The 22,290-nt window shown below is 42.4% G+C and overlaps 2 protein-coding genes across 3 annotated transcripts; both read right to left on the bottom strand.

Moving 5' to 3' along the window:
* Positions 1-12,436: 12,436 nt before the first annotated feature.
* smpdl3a (sphingomyelin phosphodiesterase acid like 3A) lies at positions 12,437-18,733 on the bottom strand (the record flags this gene model as incomplete). The annotated part of the gene is made up of 8 exons (XM_080859131.1): positions 12,437-12,760; positions 13,712-13,836; positions 14,476-14,656; positions 15,160-15,323; positions 15,841-15,937; positions 16,433-16,577; positions 17,683-17,896; positions 18,631-18,733. 8 exons carry the CDS (start codon positions 18,731-18,733, stop codon positions 12,437-12,439), a joined length of 1,353 nt encoding a protein of 450 aa, XP_080715257.1.
* Positions 18,734-19,846: 1,113 nt separating this feature from the next.
* On the bottom strand, positions 19,847-20,787 carry fabp7b (fatty acid binding protein 7, brain, b; the record flags this gene model as incomplete). 2 transcript variants are annotated; one of them, XM_080831930.1, is made up of 4 exons in its annotated part: positions 19,847-19,897; positions 20,055-20,156; positions 20,400-20,617; positions 20,715-20,787. In XM_080831930.1, the coding sequence occupies 4 exons, from the start codon at positions 20,785-20,787 to the stop codon at positions 19,847-19,849; spliced, it is 444 nt and encodes a 147-aa protein (XP_080688056.1). The 2 variants fall into 2 exon arrangements, with proteins under 2 accessions (XP_080688056.1, XP_080688057.1); XM_080831931.1 differs by having other exon boundaries at positions 20,400-20,572.
* Between the last annotated feature and the right edge of the window lie 1,503 nt (positions 20,788-22,290).

Raw genomic sequence — 22,290 nt, 5'->3', positions numbered from 1 at the left:
GCCTGTAGTAGTTAGTGAAAGAGGTTAGGAGACTCTCTTTCTCCATGTGTGTGTGTGGGGGGGGGGGGGGGGGGGGGGGGGGAGAGAGAGAGAGAGAGAGAGAGAGAAAGAGAGGGAGAGGCCAGAGGGCACGAGGACGTACAGCTGAAGAGGGAGCGAAAGGACTCCCGGGGGATGCGGAGATGGAGGCACGATAATTACATTCTGTGTCAGGGGATATGCGCAGGAAATCAGATGAGTGGACGGGCCTGCATCAGAAATTACCTTTTGTTATCGAGGAACAGTGCTCATTTAGTCTCTTCTGGGCTTGCTTTCTCGATGGCTCTAAACCTTCTGGTGACCTCTGAAATCACAAAATTACCCATGTGCGTTAAAAATATGTATGATGGAAAAAGGTGGAGTAGTGTAAAGCCTATTAGAATGTAAAAAATAAATAATAAAATAGGCCGTGGGTTTTCAGATCAAACAAACACGGTAATGTAGCCCAAAAAACTACATTTCCCGACATTTAGTGAAATGCAAAGCACCTCGATTCTACTCAGGTCGAAGAGAACAGTTGGCAAACATGCTGACATAAACAAAATAGCATAAAGGAGGTGTGTTTAAATGAGTCACTGTCGCCGCAAAAATTAACATCGATTCCAGAGCGGCATGCTCGGTCTTGCCGATACCAATTTCAGCACCTATGCTCTTGGACAGCGCCAGTTGGATACAGTACGGCATGTGTTTTGTTGGTTACGGCGCCGTTTTATTTACGTTTCCTTCAAGTGTTCCTTCCTCCATGAAACACAGAGAGCGAGAGAGGGGGAGGAGAGAGAGATGGACATAAACAAATGTGCAGTGCACAAACACCTAATTTGCAGTATCACAATTTCCTATTAATGTTAGTGTGTTCATCAGCTCTTCCACCAAGTAATCAAACTGTATTATGTGAGCTGTGATTGAGGGACCAGAAATAAACAAAGCCGGAACTGCAATTTGGGGAAAGCTGTATTAAAGGAAGCCTTGGGGGAGCGCAGTCTGTGACCTCGTCTAGTCCTATGTGCATGTGTGAAAACCACTGGTGTGAATATATAATGTTTGTCAGGGAACCACATCGAAGCAATGCCCCAGAGCTTATCTCACCAGCCAGATGGTGAGATCAGACTATCCTTGAGCCAGCAATGGGCCGTACCGAGCACACATAGCGAGAATTAGCAAACGACGCCGTAGGAATATTCTCCCTGTTTTCCAGTGTTTATTAAGGGCATACGGAATAGAAAAGACCAGAGAGAGATGAAGAAGCAATCTCATTTGACTTCTCTGACAGCCAGTTCCCTTCAGTGGGCGGTGGTACAGTGTGTTCAAGACAGGATGGCCTCTGCGCTATTCGCGCTTGTTCATTCAGACAGTGATTCAGATGGTTTCTAATGGACTGAAGCGGAGCGTCGAAGGCTCGCCCACGGGCGTCACTAATATAGTCACCACGTTTGCGTTCGGGTGGAGCAATATGCTGCAGCGGAGGCATAACTCATGATAAATTACACACCATATGGCTAACCGGCCCGTGGCAGTGGCGTGACCCACTCCTCTTTCTTGTCCCCCCCCCCCCCCCCCCCCCCCCCGTCTTCCGACATCTGGTTGGACGTGTCTGCCGTTATACGAAGAGAGAATACATTTATGAGATTGAGATGCAGAAGACTGTGGTTTATTCATAATGTTTTGACTAATCACGTCACGTCATGTCTAAAGAACATATAGGCGGTCAGTTCCACTATACATCTTGGCAAGTGCCTATTGTGGTGTCGACTAGATCATCAGCTGGTGTGAATAATGTATCTCTGTCCCGATGTTAATTTTTTTTTAGAAATGTATCTACCATGGTAAAGATACCGATAAAATACAGGAAGACAATGCCATTAATCCAAATCCAAACGATTATGATATCGCCTCAAGCCTATGCAAAGTGCTTATATCTTAGGTAGTGTACAGAAGATATCTCACTTTCCAAATATATATGATATTGTAAAATATGTATAAAACATTTAAGATATAGACTAGTATATACAATAAAATAACTCTTCTGTAGTGTATTTTAGGCATATAATATATAAAAGAAGTCCGTTTCCTTCTGGGCCTCCTTTCCCGAACGCGCACTTAGCCTAAAAAGCACTTGAAATCGTTCGTAAGAGGAATCCTACGTTGCAGACGGGTTTCCCGACGCGGCACTTAGCTTAAGTGTATCTTTCGTTGAGAAGAATTCTACGTGTGGTCAGGACCAGTAGTAACTTCACACTTAGCGATTTAATCCACCAGGGGCGTCGTTCGACCGTCGTTCGGAATAAAGGGGAATTTAAAAAAAAAAACATGGCTACTTGAAGCGAGGAATATTTTACATTAATAAAGCTATCTACACAACTTTGTATATGTTTATAATGACTCGGTTTGATCTGAAATGTGCTACGCGACCAATGCAGAGTATGTAGGTCTTCACTGAAGCTTTCAAACTGTAGTTTTATGGCACAATTAGCGCTTATGCCACCACTCCATTGGCTTATATGGTAGCTTTCTAGCTAGATGGTTGTTTCGTGCTATAGACAGTTGTATACATATATATTTGCAACCATGTTCTTCATTGAAACTTTTTTTAAATCGCTAGTTTCATAGCTCATACAGTCACGCATGACGTACGCTTCAACCCCCTCGACACCTTATCCAGGGGCGTCGTTCGGCCTATTATAGGAGAAATTTAAACGATGTTTCTGTGTATAGCACATCATGAGAATGTCATTGTTTCACCTGCCTATTCCCATCAAAATAGAAATAAAGAATATTGAGTATTTGAAAATAAAGATTAGGCTATACAAAACTAGTGCAGTGCCCGTAGGAATTATGCATTCTGTAGTGTTAGCAGACGTAGAGCTGTTGGGTAGTGTAATGGCAAGACATATTTGCACTCCACATAGGTACAGGTTACACTGAAGTATTATTGTGATGCATGTTTCCTTTTCATTAAGAAATGTGTTAATGGTAGCCTTTTTGGAGAGTTACCAACAAATAAAGTTTGACATTATGTAGTGGATGCAGTTGAATATACTGTAGATGTCAACGTTGCTGTCTAAACTATAAACTAAATGTCATAAAGAAAGACATTATTTAAAATGAAGTTATGGTTGAAATAGGATCACTTCTTTATTGTAAGGGTAAGTGTAGGGTAAGAATGGTCATGCAGTTGGACTCAAATGTAGGATAATTGTACATTGTGTAAATGTATGTAGCCTACTGTACTGTATGACTTCGATGATGCTAGCTTTGACAGCCCACTCTCAGACAGATCGTAATAAATGTCCTTACAATGGGAACACAGTTTAAATAGGCTACTCTGCTGGAGAGGCGTTACTATCCCCGCCCCGAATTCAGTGCACATTGCACGTTCGATGCACGCATAGGCTAGCTAATTTCACAGCAATTAACGTAAACAGGTTAACCTGACGTAAACAGCTCCTAAGAGCTACTTAAGAACTCGTGCACGTTGCGCTCGTGCACCTGACTTTAAGTTGATGGTTGGGAAACGCACGTAAATAGAAAGTGTTACTTAGTCTACGATGTCGCGAAAATCCACGTAGGCCGTTAAGATACGTCTTTATCGGGAAACGAGGCCCTGATCATTACAATAATATAGAAATATACCGTATATTTCTATATTATTGTAATGATCAGAAGGAAACGGACTTCTTTTTGGCATGTTTGCCGTTTACCGGAACGCAGCAAATGAACATTCAGGATCTGATAAGGTATGGGCAGGATGGAAGGGATCTTATACGCAGACATAGCGCACAGGCAAGGGTATTATACGCCAATACACGAGAAAAACTACACCGGGGCATTACACATAAGACATAATAAAATTGCAACAGAAATGCACACTCACATTTACACAGACAGGGAAACAGGAGTACATTCTAAAATGGAACACTTAAAGGTGTAGTATGTTGAATTCAGCGGCATCTAGCTGTGAGGCTGCAGATTGCAACAAACTGAATGCTCCTCTAGAGCCAGTATTTTGGTTGGTCCAACATAGACATGAAACTTGGTGGTAGGAACATGGCAGTGCAACTTGGTGGACCCAGAGGACCGGGACCCACTACCTAGACACAAATGGCTCATTCTAAAGCTAAAGAAAACATAGTGATTTAAACAGTAATGAAAACATAATTATTAATAATGTGTTCCATTTCTGCTTATAGATCACCCTAAATCCTACATACTGTACATTTAACACAAATTCTAACATTAATCACTCCTACCAGGCTCACACGGCATTATAGGTGAACAATACGCAAATAGAAAACACAGTTCCCCTGCTCGCTACAACATATTATTGTCATGTCATTGCATCTTATGCATGTGTCATCAAAATGAATCTGTTGGGCCATATAAATACATAAAACAGGTCCTCTCTTAACCATATCGTCAAGGGGGAATGCACATCACCAAAACCTAAATGTAAGCATATGACGGTGTTACAATAGCAGCAGAAATAATTTTCATTACATGCCTATATTGTTATAGTTGCTGCTGCTCTGTCCGTTGTTGGTTATCTAACTCAATGCACATAATCATACATGATCTTACTGTTAAATGAGCACAGCAGTGGCGAAGAAGAATTTTTAAGCCTCTTGATGTATAACAGTATAAACATGAAGCACCTGATGCTGGGTTGAATCCTAGATGGTTTATGAGCTGATGGCTGCTGCATATCACTGTATGTTCTTTCAATAGCACACAATGTGTGTGTGTGTCTGTCACTCTCTCTCTCTTTCTATCTCTCTTTCTCTGTCTCTCTCTTTCTCTCTCTCTCTCTCTCTCTCTCTCTCTCTCTGTGTTAAGCAGACATGAACACAGTGTCATGCAGATTGAAGATCAAACATATGACAGCAGTACATCTTCAAAATGTCTAAGACACAAACACGGTTATACTTGCGCAAAGATCTTTAAGAGCCATGTTGCCTCTCGTTAATAAAAAACAAATGTGCTTTCATCAATGCAAGAGACTAGTACAATTCAATTATGTTCATGACGGTCTCTGGCCACAAGAGGGCATTGTTGCTTTATAAGAAAATGGGATTTGCTCTCTTCGGTTCTACTTCTGAACTTAAGTAAGTAAAGTAAAACGTTAACCAGCTATTTAATAAATGGATGAATGTATTTTAAGTGTCCTACAAACAGACACTGTATGCAGAGAAGATTGAGATATGAAATAAGTTGTTTTATTATTATAATTTATATTGTTGCAGAAGCCTTCTGTGTAAAGACAACAAAGTCTTTAGAGAAAAAGACAACAGATGTGTCCAGTCCTATCTGTTTTGGTTAATTTGAGCAACATAACAGCTTTAACCTCTGATATAAAATAAGATGGGAGAACCCTCCATAGAGAAAGAAAAATGTGTCTATGGACCTCAAAATATTAAGGCATATTCATCATGGTTGAACATATAGTGCCTTACAGAAATGTCCACTACATAAAAGGGTTTATGCTGTAAATAAGATTTCTATAGTTTTGTACATATCTCCATTTATTATATTTCACTATTGAATTATTTTCCTCCCATTCTTGAACCTGCTGTGAGATGATCACTGGAGGTTCAGGGAGGGGTCACTGTAAGTTTTATGCCATGTGGAAGGAAAGTGATCTCCAGGCTCCCCTGCTGTTCGTCCCCTCCACCACTGCCATCAGAGCACTGTATGTGAGGTCATGGTAAACCCACTGACCCCCTGCATCCTTTTCTTACTGAGGGGGGGCCATTACTGGAAGAGGTTAAAGGAGGGAGAGGAGAAAAACGAGTGATTGATTGGGAGACACAACGAGATTAAGGTTAACTCTCCTGGAAGCTCATACGATACATTCTCGCATTCAAATCCCCACTGGAGAAAGAAGCTGGGGATGGTTGATGCTTATTACTGCTAATATCTTTGTTTGGGTTCAAATCTGCCTCTACACACAACATAGCTGCAGGCAATTGATACATTTTGGGAAATAAACATATGTACTTTGGACATAAACATCCACGTTAACTTCCAGGAGTATTTAAAACAGATAGAAATCCATTCACTTACCCATCCATATAGAATTTTCAGTGCATTATTTACATACAAGCAAGGGTTAGATGTTAACATTGGATTTTTAAGGAATTCTCTCACAAAAGAAAGAGACAGATGCTACTCTCAAAGGCTACAGCTCCGTCTGAGGTCTACTGCTACAGGAGCAAGTCGTGCCAACATTTGCTGGCTCACCAGTCTATTGCACGCACATATACAATATGCCCACGTCCACAATTAAAGCTTTGTGTGGACAGACAATGGCCTGAACCTCCACTACATGGGAAACTGCTTTACAGTTCCCAAGCACAGCGGGCCAAATTTTAATTGGCAATGATCACTACTGCTGTCATTTATTTCCTTGTACTTTCTGCTGTTCTCAATGTCCCTAGTCCACACATTCTTATCACATGCAACAAGCTACAATCTGAAATATTTCCCCACAGTGGTCATTTGCCTTTTGTGTGGCCCACACTCTTGTTGCACACTCTCAAGTTTGAAGGATGCCTCCGGTTCCCATGGACGCATTTGAGGACTCTCATTCTTTTCCCAGCGTGCTTTTCTTCCTTACAAAAAGCCCCCACCCTCAGTCCCCCACCCTCAATCCCCCACCCCACCCCTCCCCTCCTCACAATGTGGGCAGACTCTTTCAGGCGCTTGGCTTGGACATCATCTGACAGTGATGCAATGGCAAAGGAGGAAGCCCATTGGCCGAGGGGAGAACGGGCTATGCTTGGCCCACAATAGGGACGGGGGCACGGCCAGCTTAAACCTCAATCAGCTCCGAACTCCAACTGCTACATATGGTCTCATGAAGGCCATCATTCACACTGGCTGACAAATTGCCAGTCAACCATGAGGCAAAAAGAATTCATAGGCCACTACCCACCATCCCAACCCCCCAGTCACACCCCCACCCCCACCACCCCCACCACCACCACTCCTCCTGGACCCCTGTACAGTCACTTATTTCACGCCCTCCTCCCATTACACGCATATTGTACCATCCCCCCATACCCCATAGCATTGCACATAATGTTTTTTTACCACACATACAAACACTACACAACCCCACATAACCCCTCCGCATCCTTTTACGGGTGTGTGTACTGGGGGGTTGGGGCGGGGGGGGGGGGGGGGGGGAGGGGCTGCACAATCTCCCATGCAAAAATCTCACTCCAGTGCCAGGCTTGGTTTGGAGATTCTGTGCCAATAATGCAACTGTACTCCTCCCTAACCACCCAGCCCCCCCCCCAGTACACACACACACTTATCACGGTCGAGTGAGTTCATGAAGGACGGCACATAAGGTCATCAAAGAGGTGTCCTCTGAAAATGGGACAGTGTGGCACTGTGGTTTGTCACATTTCGGTATTTCCCAGAGGGATTAAAAACCTTGACCTCATTAGGTCATAAAATGCATTCTTTGTCTTAAATGTTGTAGTGTAGTACTCTTATGCATTTACATAGTATATGTAGATAATGTAATGTTTACATATTGTGCATTGTAGTCATCCAGTATTGTTATACATGTTATCATCATGCATACAATATACGTGGTAAATGTTGCAACCGTATGGGCGTATTCACATGGCATCCACATTGCTACTAATGAGTATTTCCAATACTAATTTCCCCCAAAAAACATCTTTACATTGCACAATTAACTTAGTAAAGCAATACATCAATTTGTACACATTGGCCCCAGTGCTATACCACAGTCCAAACATCCCGCACCAGGCCCTGGTATATCAGATTGCTGCCAAGTCTTCCAAAGGCGAGTGCACATGGAAGTCTAGACTGCCAGAGTTTCTAGGAAACCTAGAAAAAGCTATGTGTGAGTGTGTGAGCGTGTGTGTGCGTGTGCCTGTGTGTGTGCGTGTGGGTGTGTGTGTGTGCGTGTGTGTGTGTGTGTGGGTGTGTGTGTGCGTGTGTGTGTGTGTGTGTGTGTGCGTGTGTGTGTGTGTGTGTGTGTGTGTGTGTGTGTGTGTGTGAGTCTCTGGCTCAGTAGTGAGCCTAGAGGAAGCTTTAAACAGAGGGGGGTTCTACTCTAATAAGGATTACAGAGGAGTAACTCCAGGTCACTTACGATGCTGACATGAATTCATAAGGCCACAAGATCAAAGGCCGTCCCCCCATGCACACATGCACACACAAACAGAGCTGCAGACTTTGGCTGGTCGGGACACCTAAAAAGAAATACTACACTAGAGAAGTCTACTACTGTACTACCTTTTGGTAATGAATACAAATCATTCAGTGTGGTTGAACTCTCAAAACAGTCCAAACAAAAACAATCAAAGCAAAAATGAAAAAAAGCATGCTGTGCATTTCCAATGTTGCAAACTTTTGAAACAGGAAGCCTTAAGTGAGCTGCGGCCTGCGGGAGACATGTCTTTGATACTTGCCAGCATCTCCATATCACTTCCTGTTGTGGGGAGATCATACAGCATAACAAGCTTTGGGGTTGCTAATGTCAGCGTTTTATTTGTATACTCGAGTAGCACATCTCTGAATGAGGAACCCCCTTTTAAAGATTTTGAAAATACACTAGACACTGCAGACACTTGTGTAGCTGGGTGAAGGGGGGAGAAAGTGTTCGCACTACAACAGAAAAGTTGGAAAGCTTTGAATGGCTGACTGAGGGCAGCAAGAGTTAAACCTCCTGCTTTTCATATTTAAATGTCGCAGTCGCCCTATTTTTCTCCTTCTATTTAGTATTCCACATCCGACTTTCGTGTTTTGAGAGTTTGTAGTTTTTTTTATACAACCACAATTAGATTAGCAGTGAAAGAAACAGCAAGGGTTCGGCCTCAAAATGTCCAGGGTCCTTTGAGGCAATGGATCTGAGAGAGAGCAGTTCACAGCTACAGCATTCGCACACTAAATAAGGCAAGCCGGCAAACAGTTTGTCCATGTTGATTCTGTTCCATTTGACAAAAGTAAGACAAAGTTGTGCCTATGTGCAAACTAAATCAAGGGTCAATTTTTCTCTAAAGAGAAAAATGTTCCTCCATAGAGAATGGTTTTCAGGCTGCCTTTTTTCTGTGATGTGGTGGAAATAATCAAACTAGATGCAGGAGGGTTAAACGACAAAAATATCTCTTGCATCGCCTCTTATAAACGGCGATGATTCACATACTCATTAGTAATGCTCAGAGATGTTTCCCTGCACGTCACAAACACTTGAATGGAAGTGATGTGGGAATGGTGGCCTGCCTGGCAGACTGCCTGTTGGTTAGACAGGGGGTGTGAAATGTTGCCACGGGATACAAGTCCCATTTTGCGCTGGTGTTCCACTTTTTGTCCGCTGTGCATCGGAATGATCCAGTATACACTCTGTAGTCTGTGCTGTATTGATCTTTTGAGAACTGGCCCATGGTGCCCACTGTAGTTAACCTGATAGAGCTCAGTGTCATGTCTGCTGCAGACAGTTTTACACAACGTGTGCAAAAACAAATAGTACAGTTACTAAATTAAATTAATGACAATATCAGTTATTGAGGTAAACAGAAGGGTTGGACCTATAGAAGGCAATTCTCAAGCTGTGTGTATGTCTGTCCTGGGCCAATTCTGGGTGGTGTCTCTGCTTGTGTCCTGGACCCAGCTGGTATCTTTAATATTTAATATTTGAAGTGACCATGTACATATGGGATCATCTGGGATCTTGCAACTCACTACACCTGCCTAGTTCATGCCAGTGAAAAGTAACTTCAAAATGCACACAGCAACCTAATGGCAGTTTAATTTGCTAGCAGTAAGAACATCTACAGCTGTGTTTTGTTTGTTTCCACGTAGCATGGTTTTAAAAGTGTAAAACTTGAACTCAGGCTATAGCTAAACAAGAAATGACAATGGCAGTATATTTATCTTCACAAGCGCTAGCTCACAACTGTGTGACAGTTCCATCCCTGGGGGCTCAGTCTATTTCCCTTCCATGGCCCTCTGGTGTCTCTCAGGGGAAAACAGCCAAAGTTTATGAGAAAAGTACAGAATGTGGAGCAGACCCAAACTATGCTGGTCTAGGTAAGCGTTCTGTACCCTGAACCATGATCTAGATGTTGAGCTGAAAACACAGGGAAGTTACCTGTTTAGCAGGTAGTTAATTAATTATAGTAAAATAATGTTAAGCTATAAGTTAAAAACTGCTATTCTGCTGGACTGCTGAGCAGGGGCTTTTTAGTGTTTTTTTAAGTGGCAGAGAAGGCTGCTTAAGCGTCATTAAAATAACATTATACCACCACCTCAACACTTAAAACTCCACAGATATGTTGAAAAGCTCTGTTTGACATCCGCGCCCGCGCCCGCACACGCTAATCCCCTTCCGCCTCATGTTTGCACTTGGCCGGACACACTCGGATTTTACGTTTTTCTCCACACCACAAATTAACAGGCGTATTCCGCAGACTCCGGGGTCCACTGAGTGGGGAAGGGTCGGGGGAGGGGTGAAGGAAAGCATTAGTGGCTTCATGGTCTTGACAGTAATCCACAGATTAAATTCTTTGGGCTAAACCCAGCCATCAGAAACACATGCGGTCGGTGGAACGACGGTCTGAGGCCGCGCAGCGTCGAGCCAGACTCTAATGAGCCCCGTTAATTACTGCAGCCTTGACCCCGCGCCGTAGTCTTTCCCCGTGACCTCCCTGCTCGAAGCCCCCATCCGATTTGTCGGCCAGACAGACATCCCCCGGAGGACCCCGCTGTCTGAACATATGTGACAGCGCTAACTGAACCTGACATGAGGGTACAAATTGACGAGTCATTTGTAGGGTGACCACACAGAGAGAGATGGTAATAAGGATGTAAGACCATTTGGGGCAATATGACATGTATGGATGGGTGAGTGAGTATCTGTATATATATCTGTCTTGAATGGATCATCATGAAGGTTTATATGGAATGGAGTTAATGTATGCGTGTGTGTTGGTAGGGACAGTTTATGGAGTGTGCTTACACCGTACAGGCTTGTTATTGTCTCATAGTCTTTGTTATTCAAGGGCTGTCCGCATGCATCAAAACCACCCTCCGGCTCCAATGTAAAAACGCATTAGGAATGCAGACATTAAATATCTCGAGGCAAGAGTGGCTGAGGAGTATTTCCTTCTTGTCACAGCCAACTGCATGAACATGAGCACTAAACCGTTAGTGTGAGAAAAAAAAACGTGACCTGAGCTTAACAAAGCCATCTGTGTGGTCATCAAAAAAGTAAAATATAAGGCCTTCCCCTGTGCCAACATGGTGTGACAAATATTGACCCAGTTTTTGGGTAGGTTGTAAAGGGGGTGGGGGGTGAATGGATGACAGCTGTGGGTTGGTGGTGTTTGGTAGATGCTCAGCAATTTACAGATTAACATTTATTAAAGAACCTTAGTCAGACATGGCAACGGGGCTGCCAGAGACCTGCTGCTATTGCCATGGCATCGCGTTTCATTGCCATGTCAACCTTTCTTTGCTTTCTTCGCTTTCTGTTCCCTTTGTGAGTTTCCCCGAGCTGATGTTTCGGCCCATGAATGCCAATGATGGCAGAACTGTAGATGGGGGTGGGGGGCTTGGAGACAAATGCACTCCTTTCCTCCACTCATCAAAGAATGTGGCTGCTGTGTGGGGACAGGGGGGGGGGGGGGGTTTGTGTACTACAGGTGGGGAGAAATGGGGCCTCTAAGTGGGATAGAGGGTGGAGGTCGTCTGTTGGTGTGCTGTCTCTCTCTCTCCAGCCTTCCCCTCTTATGTCGCTCGGCCAATCTCCTGTGGAGTGATGTCCAGGCTGGGAGATGTTTTCACTGCCTTTTTTCCCCTTTCTGCAGAGGTCAAACAGTAACCTTTCTCACACTCTACTTGACTATGGGCCACGGGAGAATAAGGCAACAACTGTTGCATTACAACAAGGGAAAAAGAGAGACAGTATGGAACAGAGAGAGGGAGAGAGAGAGGCACTCTAGTGTGGAAAAAAAATCACATGATGAAAAGGAATACTTTATAAGTTAAATAATCTCGCAACCAGGCATGACAAAAGAGTATTTATTTTTTAACTTTCCTTTAACAAAATTTTATTTAACAAAACGTAATTTTTGTTCAGCATTTGTCCCTCAGGGAAACTCGTACTGAATTCTGATCAGCCATCTTGCCATGCACTCACTTCTTATCTAAAAATCACTTTAGAAATCCGTAGTCCAGACCCTTCACTTTTCACGAAATCTCCTTTTAATCAAAATACTACATTCATCTGTGTCCAATACCCGCACCAGAAAATTCTTAAATTCCCTTTTCCAAACAGTAAATTACACAAAAAAGTGCTCTGTATGGTTCCCTTTTTATCTTTGTAAAACGCCAGCATTGTGAAAAAATCAACTCTTGCTACTCAATCTGTTCCCCTACTCTCTCTTTCCCATTTCTTCACACAAGCTGAATAAGAATCACGGTCAAGGGACATGACCGAACAGGTCTGAGTGGTTTTGCAGTCGCCCTCGCACGTAATGGTGTCATTGTAGCTCACCATGAAGTGCTTAAAGTACTTGTGAAAGGCTTTGCTCCCTGGCTTGGCCAGAGCGAGGGCGAGCTCCTGCAGGCTCTGGGGCCGAGCGTCTGTCAGTTCAAAGGCCTCGGTCAGCGTGTACTCCAGCTTCCACTCTGAGCTGCCTTCTCGGTTGGCCTCGGTGAGGTTCAGGTAGTATTGCCAGATATCCTTTGAAATGAGGATGAACAGAGAATTGAGGAGGGAGGGTGAGAGAGAGAGGGAGAGGGAGAGGGTGAGAAAAAAGGAGAAAAAAGACACACACACTCATACAGGACGACAGATGTGGGCGCACAGAGACAGAGAGGGGTGGTGGAGAGAAGGAGAAGGAGGGAGTGAAAAGAAGAGAGAGGGACGTAGGATAGGGGTTTGAGAAAGACAGACATAAAGGGAGAGAGAGACAAAAAAAGTCAAAGTGACTGAACAAAATCATTTTTCTTTCTCAGTCTCTCTCTCTCTTTCTGAAACCAAACAAAGGCAGTGGCATACTTGAAGGCCCCTGATTAAATCACACCATGAAATGAAGACTGACAAAGCCATTAATCACTGACAAACAAGTGGCATGGAGCTGGTGTGCCATGAAGAGGCATGGCTACAACAATTAAGGGGTGGCAACCAGTAATGGCTCAAGCCCCTGGCATCTCTTCACCTGTCTGGTGCTCTTTACTCAACCAGGGGCAGGGTCTCACTGCTGTTTTCCCATTGAAAATTAATGCTATATTATAATCAAAATCAGACTCATAGATCATTTTAGGGAAATCTGTCAACAATTACTTAATGAAGACATTAAGATAAACGTAATTAGGCCAAATAACGAACTCCGACCTAAACTCTTATTATTTAGTGTAGAATCCTTTGACGCACATTAACTCACACAAAACCTTTCTGTACATCAAAATATTCTGCAAATCACATGCCTACCACAAATATTAGAGAAACATGCATCTCCTTATGTCATTAAGTGTCATTTAACAATCATGCAATGTTTATTTATGTCTGTTATGCACATGAATTATGTCCCACATGGAATGTGCCAGTAACCACACATAATAAACACCACTTTAAAAAAAACACTAGGACATGTGTGATGTCTTAAAAAACATTTTTCATGTCCGTGCCTACCAGCACTCCGTAGTCTGCAGGATCGTACAGGTACGTGCGCACTGCGGGGTTGTTGGAGTACGGCTCCCGGGCGTTCTTGATGGGTGTGACGGCCGGCGTGACGAACACCGAGTTCACCGGTTTACCTACCAGGCAAAAGAAATTAAGCCATCAATGTCTTACTTGAGCCCAGGGAGAGCGTTTTAGTGGGAGAAAGAATTGGAGAGGAGAGTAAAGGAAAGGAAAGCGAGGACACAGTGCTTTTTTTGCAGACATTCGCATGCATCCTCAAAAGGTTGTTAGACCGAGGGAGCCTGAGGCTGTGTTAAAAGATTGAATGCTCAAGTGCAAGCCAGAACACCAAACCATGCTGAAAATAGCACAACTGTGACAGCTAAGGGGAGGCCAATTGATGAATCGTTCAAATTACAGATTGATTCATGATTGAGCATAGACAGCAATGAAAAGGCCAGGTTTAAAAGATTATGGTCCATAAACACAGTCCACCAACCACTGAGCTATTCACAGTTTTTGAAAAAAGCATTACTCTCTATGACAAAGTTGTGTTATCTATTTTTACTGAAGACATAATTAAGAGGACACTTTCAGTGTAATTTCATGCCTACACTAAGGTTTGCACTTATTTTTTCTACCAAACCGACATATGCATTACTGTCCTCGAAGAGCAGAGACTTGACCTCAGGGTTAGCTGAGGACAGCCCTGAATAGAGGTATCCAGACCGAGAGTAGGGAGAAAGCCTGCCAATACTCAGGCTGTGCGTTACCTTGGTGATCCAGCAGGACCATAATACTGTCTCTGTGCGTGTGTCCATAGAACTGTCCGGAAATTAGGTCACTGTAGTTGCGAAACATCTCCACGAGGCGTTCATTGTACACCTCCCGCATGGCCGTGGTATCCCTGGCGAATGGGAGGTAACCGACGGGAACGTGAGCAATGATATAGACCTATGGGAAAGAGGTACACCAAAAATGTAGAGGTAAATTACATGTGTGGGATGTGTGCAGGGTTTGAGAGAGTTGGTCAGGCTGTTGGTAGGAGACTATGCTGACACGTGATGAACTCACCAGGGTATGACTGGATCATACTGAGTATGTATTCATTTAGAGCATTCCCAGTAATTTAATATAAAAGAAACCTATCTTTCCCTGTCAAATAAATCTTGCTCATCTAAAATGAATTATCATGTAGCCATGAAGCGACAAAAGGCCAACTAAGGCAAAAGTCAGCAGCTTGACAGCACTGTTACAATCTATCCTGTGCAATAGACATTTGCAAGAGTCTGGCAATGAAAGCACAGTGTTCTTTTCTCAACTGAAGTAGCAAGTAGTTCAACCTAAGGGTAAACTGAAGGTCAACTGCTGGTCACCAGTTTGGTATGTACAAATACGTACAACGTGATGATTTGATTCTCACACATTCCTCTCCCTTGACCGCAGATCCAGCTTACCATCTCCATGTTTTGTCTTGAGGCTTCTAGAGTGTTCTGCAACCACTGGAGTTGCCCAGCTGGGTCCGTCATGTTTTCAGTCACCTTATTGGGGCCGTAGTACAGGATGGTGTTTAGACTAACCAAACGCAGCTGGGGTCGTATGAGTTGGGAGTAGAAGCCACCTTTAAAAAAAGGAGCAATGATAAACACGCAGGTCATTTCTGGATTTGTGTGGGGCAAGCTGCAAGGTCAAAATGGTGTTGTTTCAACACATAACACTGAAAGCTTACACAACAATGCGGTCATGCATCTAGCATCAAAGAATAGACCACCAGTTAAACTAATGTGACATCATGGCAGGTCAGTGAGATGTTATGGTGTTTTGAAGTAGCTGGCCTAAGTATGATGCACTGTGTGATAGCTGCTTATTAAATCTGACCAAACATATTTCAGCAAATTGAATAAGTCAGTCGGTTGGATTAATTTAAGGGACTGGATCACCTGGAGAGCTAAGCATGTCATGGAAACACACACACACACACACACACACACACACACACACACACACACACACACACACACACACACACACAGACACACACACACCACTTTAAAATCCCATGCAACTGACAGAGAAATTAAGTGCAAGATCAGCCTCTCCTTCTCAGGCGTGCTGTGTTTATACTGCTGGGGATTTACCTTCTCGCAGGGTAGCAAGTGCCTCTGGTTTAAGCCAACCTGCCCAGAGTTTGGCAAGAGCCTGGTAAATCTCATTTGTTGACGTCGGTAACTGATCCTGAAATCAAGTGCTAAGTGTTAGATGGTAGTGCTCCAGGTCACTGACCTGAAATATACTCCCGGCCAACAATTTCGATTAATTAAGACAAGCTTTGGATTCATTTTACCGCAAGCCTCTCTGCCTAAGACTTCTGTTTGGAGTAATGAGCTAAAATAACAGCCATTTCAAGAGCAATTAACCAAACACGAGATCTCTTGATCACACATAATCACAGCTTTAAGAAATGAATATCAATCCATGGCCATTCAATGAATAATTGAATGCTTTATTGTACTGGCTTAACCAGTCTATTCAATTTGCATGTAGTTGTGTGACCGTGCTAAAAATAACGATAATGTAGCCTGCACAGAAGGATTCTTTCGTAGAAAACATTTGTATGTTATTCACATTAAGTTGTCAAATGCTTTGGATAATCACTTTGTATTAGGTAAGTATATGTTAAAGCCCCCTGGTGCAATTTTCCATTAACTTTGAGGGAGAAGGGGTGACTACCTGGGGCCAATAGTCGTGGTTTCCCACTGCAGGGTAGACAGGCAGAGTGGGGAAGAACTCTCTGATGGTGTGTGTGGTGTTGGCGATGACGTCGATCACCTGCTGTGTAGACAGCTCAGCCGCTGGAACGTGAGGAGGGCTGTCACTGAGGAGCAAAGGGCAGGCTGAAACGAGTCACTTACGTGTGTGTGTGTGCGTTCACACTTCAAAACATACAGTTACACACACACACACCCACACACATGCCTTCACGTACACAAATAAAAAGGGTTTTGGTTGTCCAAGGCAAGAGTTCTTGGGAGAACCCTCTGGCTTAGCATTTTCATACCAGAGGCCTAAATGAAGACCCAGCACCAGAGTGTTGTTCTGAGCACAAGCTTGCCACTTTTCCCACATGTGCAAATACACACACACAAACTCATGTATAAATGTTACACACCCTATACACACACAGCTCATATAAATGTTTCCATCTAATTTTTCTGCCTCATTTCACACCAACACACACAAAATACCCTTTTGTTATAATTCATGATTTCTATCTACATAAGGGTACAATAGCAGAGTGGCCTGGCTCAGTGCTGCCATTAAACCTATTATGCAGAGATCTTGCCAATGAATCTCTGGCTTAAATGATTAAGCAAGTAAATGACTCACTAAGCACCATTCACCCCGGTGCCATGAATAACAGCCATTAATGAATAGTCCCTGCCCCAAATACATGTATTAACTTAGATGTAAATTGAGGTTAGACTGTGATAAAACTTCATGATCTTAATATAATGACTTCCTCAACATTCAGGTTTGATGCTCGTCTACACACACAAGTGCTCCAAAATTGTTGAGTTTAGGCTAGTGCTTCAACTCATGTAAACAAATATGGTAATAGGAGTGTTAATATAATAATACCAGTTAATAAGTATGTTGCCAATTATTCAGTGTCAAAAACGAATTGGAGGGTTTTAAGGTAAAAGTAGCCTATACGCAATTTTGTTTTGTTGTTCTTTGGTTATACTATAAACAGGACCGGAACATAAACTGTCCCAATTGTGGTATACATATAGGGCAGGAAATTAGACCTATTTCCCCCCTGAACATACAGACTGAATGTCCTTCCTCTAAAAGGGTGACAGCAGCAGAGAAGATAAGTCTACGTCACAACACTTCCTGTAGATCTCAATCATATGATTAGCACTTCTCTTATTTTGTTGAATGAGGAACAGTTTGAGTTTGCAGTTCATAATCCATACCCTGTCCATATCATGAAGTCTGGTTGGGGCAAGCTGTGTTTCATGAACTGGAATGCAGATAAGATGAGTTCATAGGGCGAGTCACACATGAAGTCCCCAAATGCCCCTGGGTCAGAGGCAGGGTAGCCCTTGGAGGAGAGGCACACTTTGGTGCGGTCCTCTGTCACATGATAAGTGGGATCCAAGTGCAAGTCTGAGATGTGCCAGAATTTACCTGTAATTGAAATACTGAGTGTAATAATGCAAATGATACCTTAATGACGTTGTCGGTTAAAATCACTAGATAATTCATTGTTGTTGTAGTGTAGGCCTAGTTGTAATTCAACCAGTGGTGGAAGAAGTACTGAAGTTAAGTACTTAAGTCAAAGTACAAGTACCAAGGAAAATAAAAGTAAAAGTACTACATCAACTATCCTACTTAAGTAAAAAGTACTTACTTTTAAATTTACTTTAAAAGTAAAAGTAAATGTACACACGCAATGGGTTGTCTCTTAATGTCTAGGGCTGTGCAATTTTGATAAAGAATGCAGATATAGCTACTGGGAATACTTATGCCTCTACAGAAGTCACTACTAGTTATAATTATAAGCAACAACATTTGTTTATTGGAAAGGTTGGTGTACTTATTGTGCTTACCCTCTGTAATACTTTTCACACTCCATCTTACAATTCTGCGGATGACAAGTTATCTACCACGGATTACACACCTGTTGCTCTGTGCGCAGAGGCAATAAAGTTTTTGTTCGACATCAAGATCGAAGTAGCTTAAATGTAAATGGGTGCATGAAAATGTCAACTCCACCTCCACAAATGGCTATTGCTAGCCTATTTTCGAAAATAGGCCAACATCTAATACTCAGTTACACAAAAAAACTTTCATGTTCTCAACCCGTGGCCACGACCCGCCAGTAGAGCAAATTATAAAACAATACTTCGCGGGCTACTCACCGATGTTGCCATTACGGTCGTTATGGAGCTTTGGAGTCGGCACTGCCGCTACCAGAAGATGAACTGGCAGGCACGCAAGACAGAGCAGAACAGTTCGATGCATCGCGCGAGACTGGCAGACTAAACGCACAAGTGATAATTATATTATGATAGTCCCATGTCTTGGTCCCCACATCTATGTAATTGTACAAAACAGGAAGTGTACATGTGTCACGTGACCACTTTGGTGACTCTCAAACACGCAATTCGCCCATGGGACGGCAGAGGAGTTTTAACAATGGAACTTCCACCCAGTGGTGTAACGGTCCCTGAAGAAGTTAGTATACTCTTTTTAAGCAGCCCATACAGCACAGGATAAATGCCCTGATTTGAGAAGTGGGTATAGGCAATACTAAACAATAAGTGGGTATACTCCGTATAACTGCGTATACCCGGACTACACCACTGCTTCCACCTGATCTATTTGGTAAAATGTATTGTTTATCTTAGATATTCTACAAAGAATCCATTTACAATTGTCATAGAATAAATCGGGATTGTAAACTCAGATTTAATGCAAATTTGCAATTGTCCCGTGAGGAAATTGCACAAAGAAAGGTAGCCTGTGCTTAAAAGAAGAACTATAGCAACAGACATCTGGATAATTTGTAATGCTTATGTAGGAAGTAATGATGCAACGCTCTGATGAGTAGCCTATATATGTATAGTCCTATAAAATGTTCAGAAAGCCTAGAATAATTTCTGCCCACTCAGAGACCCACGTGAGTTGTCCAATACTCCTAATATATACAGGGCTATAGCCTACTACAATGCCTCACTTTACTATCCTGAAACTATAGCTCAATGATAGTGGAACAGTTACCTATCTATTAACACAGGATAAAGGTTCTGATTATGAGCGCACCCTTAACATTTTCATGGGGCAACTTTATCGTGGGTGCACGAAATGCAAAATCCCAGGTTTAATTATGTATATAAACATGCAACAAGTCGAAAATAATTTTAAAATTGTTTATTCGGTCACGTTTAGTCACGATGTATTAATATGAAAGACATATAAAATCCTTACAAAAGTTTTTTTTTTCAGTCCATGTTTTTAACATCTTGAGGAATGAAGTGCAAAGTTCTGCTTACAATAAAAATCACTTCTTGTTTGTAGTCCGATAAAATAGCAAGAAAGACAAAGATTGAGATGCTTTCAGTCACAGTCATGGATTCATGCCTTCTCATAGGTACGCACTGCGGTCACATCCTCAAAGGTTAGAGTCTGAAACGAGATAGATATGAAACAAAATTCAGCACATCATGCATTGCGCACACAAACTCACATGTAGGCCTACACTAGAAATAACCATGCAAATAGACAATGCAATTCAATAAAAGTCTTGCTTCACTAAAAAATATTGATATGATTTGTGTCTTACCATGACCATTTTCCCGTCTTTGATCTCCCGGACGAATTTAGTCTCCTTGCCATCCCACTTCTGGACGTGGACAAACGTGTCTCCCTCCATGGTTAAAAGGGACTGTGGGTGAAATAACGGTCAGTAGCCTACTCCATATTCTCGCTTTTTCAGTAATTTTTCTCCATAGAGAAACGAAACTTCTAACAATTAAGCAAGTGCAACAAACTAATTACTCTAAGATACACAAAGGATTCGTATCATGGCTGAGGAAAGTAGTCGTGCAGGGTAGAAACGTTGGCGTGAGTAAAAACCTGGATTAATGCAGCTACAGTTTTCATTTTTGCACCTCATTATTGCACCTACTTTGCAATGCCTGTCGTCTGCGGTGGTCTCGTCGAACTCCTCGCCCAGTTTGAATGAGATCTCGGTGTTCTTGAAGGTACTCTGCGTCTTCACGACCACTTTGTCCCCATCCTTCTCGATGACTACTGTTGGTTTTGTCACATTCCCGACTTGTCTTGTGGCAAAGCCCACACCTGTGAAAGTATGGAGGGTAAAAATTACTGATGTGAGAAAAACGTCTATAGATCCTCTTCGTCCATATTGTCCGAGAGCGGTGTGCAACAGGGGTCAATCAGCAGGGGGGCAGAAGACCGCAGGTGCATCAAGGAAACTCACCGAGGGACTTCATGTAGTCGTCGAAGTTCTCGCTGTCAACCAGCTTCCAAGTGGCACAGAATGCATCAACCATGATGAGACTGGATCGTGTGTACGGAGGTGGCAATGGAGAGTGGAAGTTCGGAGGATGCCTCGTAAATTGGGAGTAACTGTCTGGGTATTATTAATACATAAGTTTGGGGGTGGAGACTTTGTTCTAGTTGGCTGGCAGACCACAGAGATAAGTTGTGATTGGTCCGAATAAGGTGTACTGTAATGGTGAATGGGTTAGATTTAGGGGGCGTGTCTTTGCTGACGCGCCATACTACAATTTGTTCGCTTTTCGTAGTAAAAGATACAATTTTATACATTGTTCTAAATGTTTTTACTTTCACAAAATACAAACGATTCACACTACGCGACGAATTGTCACCTCACTCAAAGCTATCTGTTGGGCTTTCATATGTAGTAATTCACTATGTCCACCAAGGACATGAAGACTAGAAGAATAGCACAGTTATTTAACGACTCATCTCAAAGTTGAGTCTTTATTTGATGCCTTGAGCTGGTAGGCCTAGTCATAAAAAGGAGCATTTTTTTTTTTTTTTAAATAGGCCATTTGTAAGTTCGTATTCAGTCTATTGAGAGAAAGCTGCAATTCAATGCAATTTAGCGGAGATTCTCAATCACAATTTTTGCGAACACCGTGAGAGAACGTTAATTAGAATCGTCCGTTCTGATATGGCATAGGCCTATAGAATGGCGGAGCATCTTTGCATCGAGGGACGTTATACTATATAACCAAGCATCTTTTAACATGAATGAGAAAGAGTAATACAAAGCTATAGAGAGATAGATAGAGAGTAATACAACGTGTAAATAATTATCTCGTTATTCATGTGATCATAATGTTTTCTTTGTAATACATTTTTATGAAAAGTAGTTTGGCATGACAAGCATATGTTTATGAATTCCATGCTCCTATCCCACCCGAGATTGCAGAGAGGTGTAGAGAATGTATTAACTCTTTGCTGTCATTAGATTTGTGCCATCTGCTGGCCATATTTACCACTACAACCAAAACAATTAACTCTTAAAAACAAAAAAGACAGAAGAGACTGGACACTAAATTCTACAAAAAACTAGGTAGGCCTATATGATTTATTTTTTCATGGCATGTCATACAAGCATACAATAAACAGGATGACTCAAAAATGTGAAAGTGCGAATTGGCCTTTAGGCTGGGGGAAGCTGAATTTGGAAATTAACAGAATTTTGTTTGCTTGACACATTGCGATGTTAACAGGGTCTTACATTGATGACCACATCACTGAGGAAAATAAATTGTTTGACAAAGACAACCATTTGCACACTAACCAGTCCACAGAGCAAAACTGAGGTTTACAGTAGTACGCCGGACAATTATCAATTATAATAACACAGAGCATAACATTTATCAGCATAAATGGACAAGGAAGTTAATTCCTTTCAAGGCTGGCAAACAAGAATACACAATTCTCTATTTACAGACCAATAAAAGACCACATTTTCAAATTATTTCCTTTTCCAACTCTAACTCAGTGGTTAATAATGCGTA

Source organism: Sprattus sprattus (assembly GCF_963457725.1).
Source record: "Sprattus sprattus genome assembly, chromosome: 2".
In the NCBI taxonomy this organism is placed as follows: Eukaryota; Metazoa; Chordata; class Actinopteri; order Clupeiformes; family Clupeidae; genus Sprattus; species Sprattus sprattus.
Note: the sequence above shows the minus strand (reverse complement) of the source record. Positions and strands in the feature narration are given on the sequence as shown.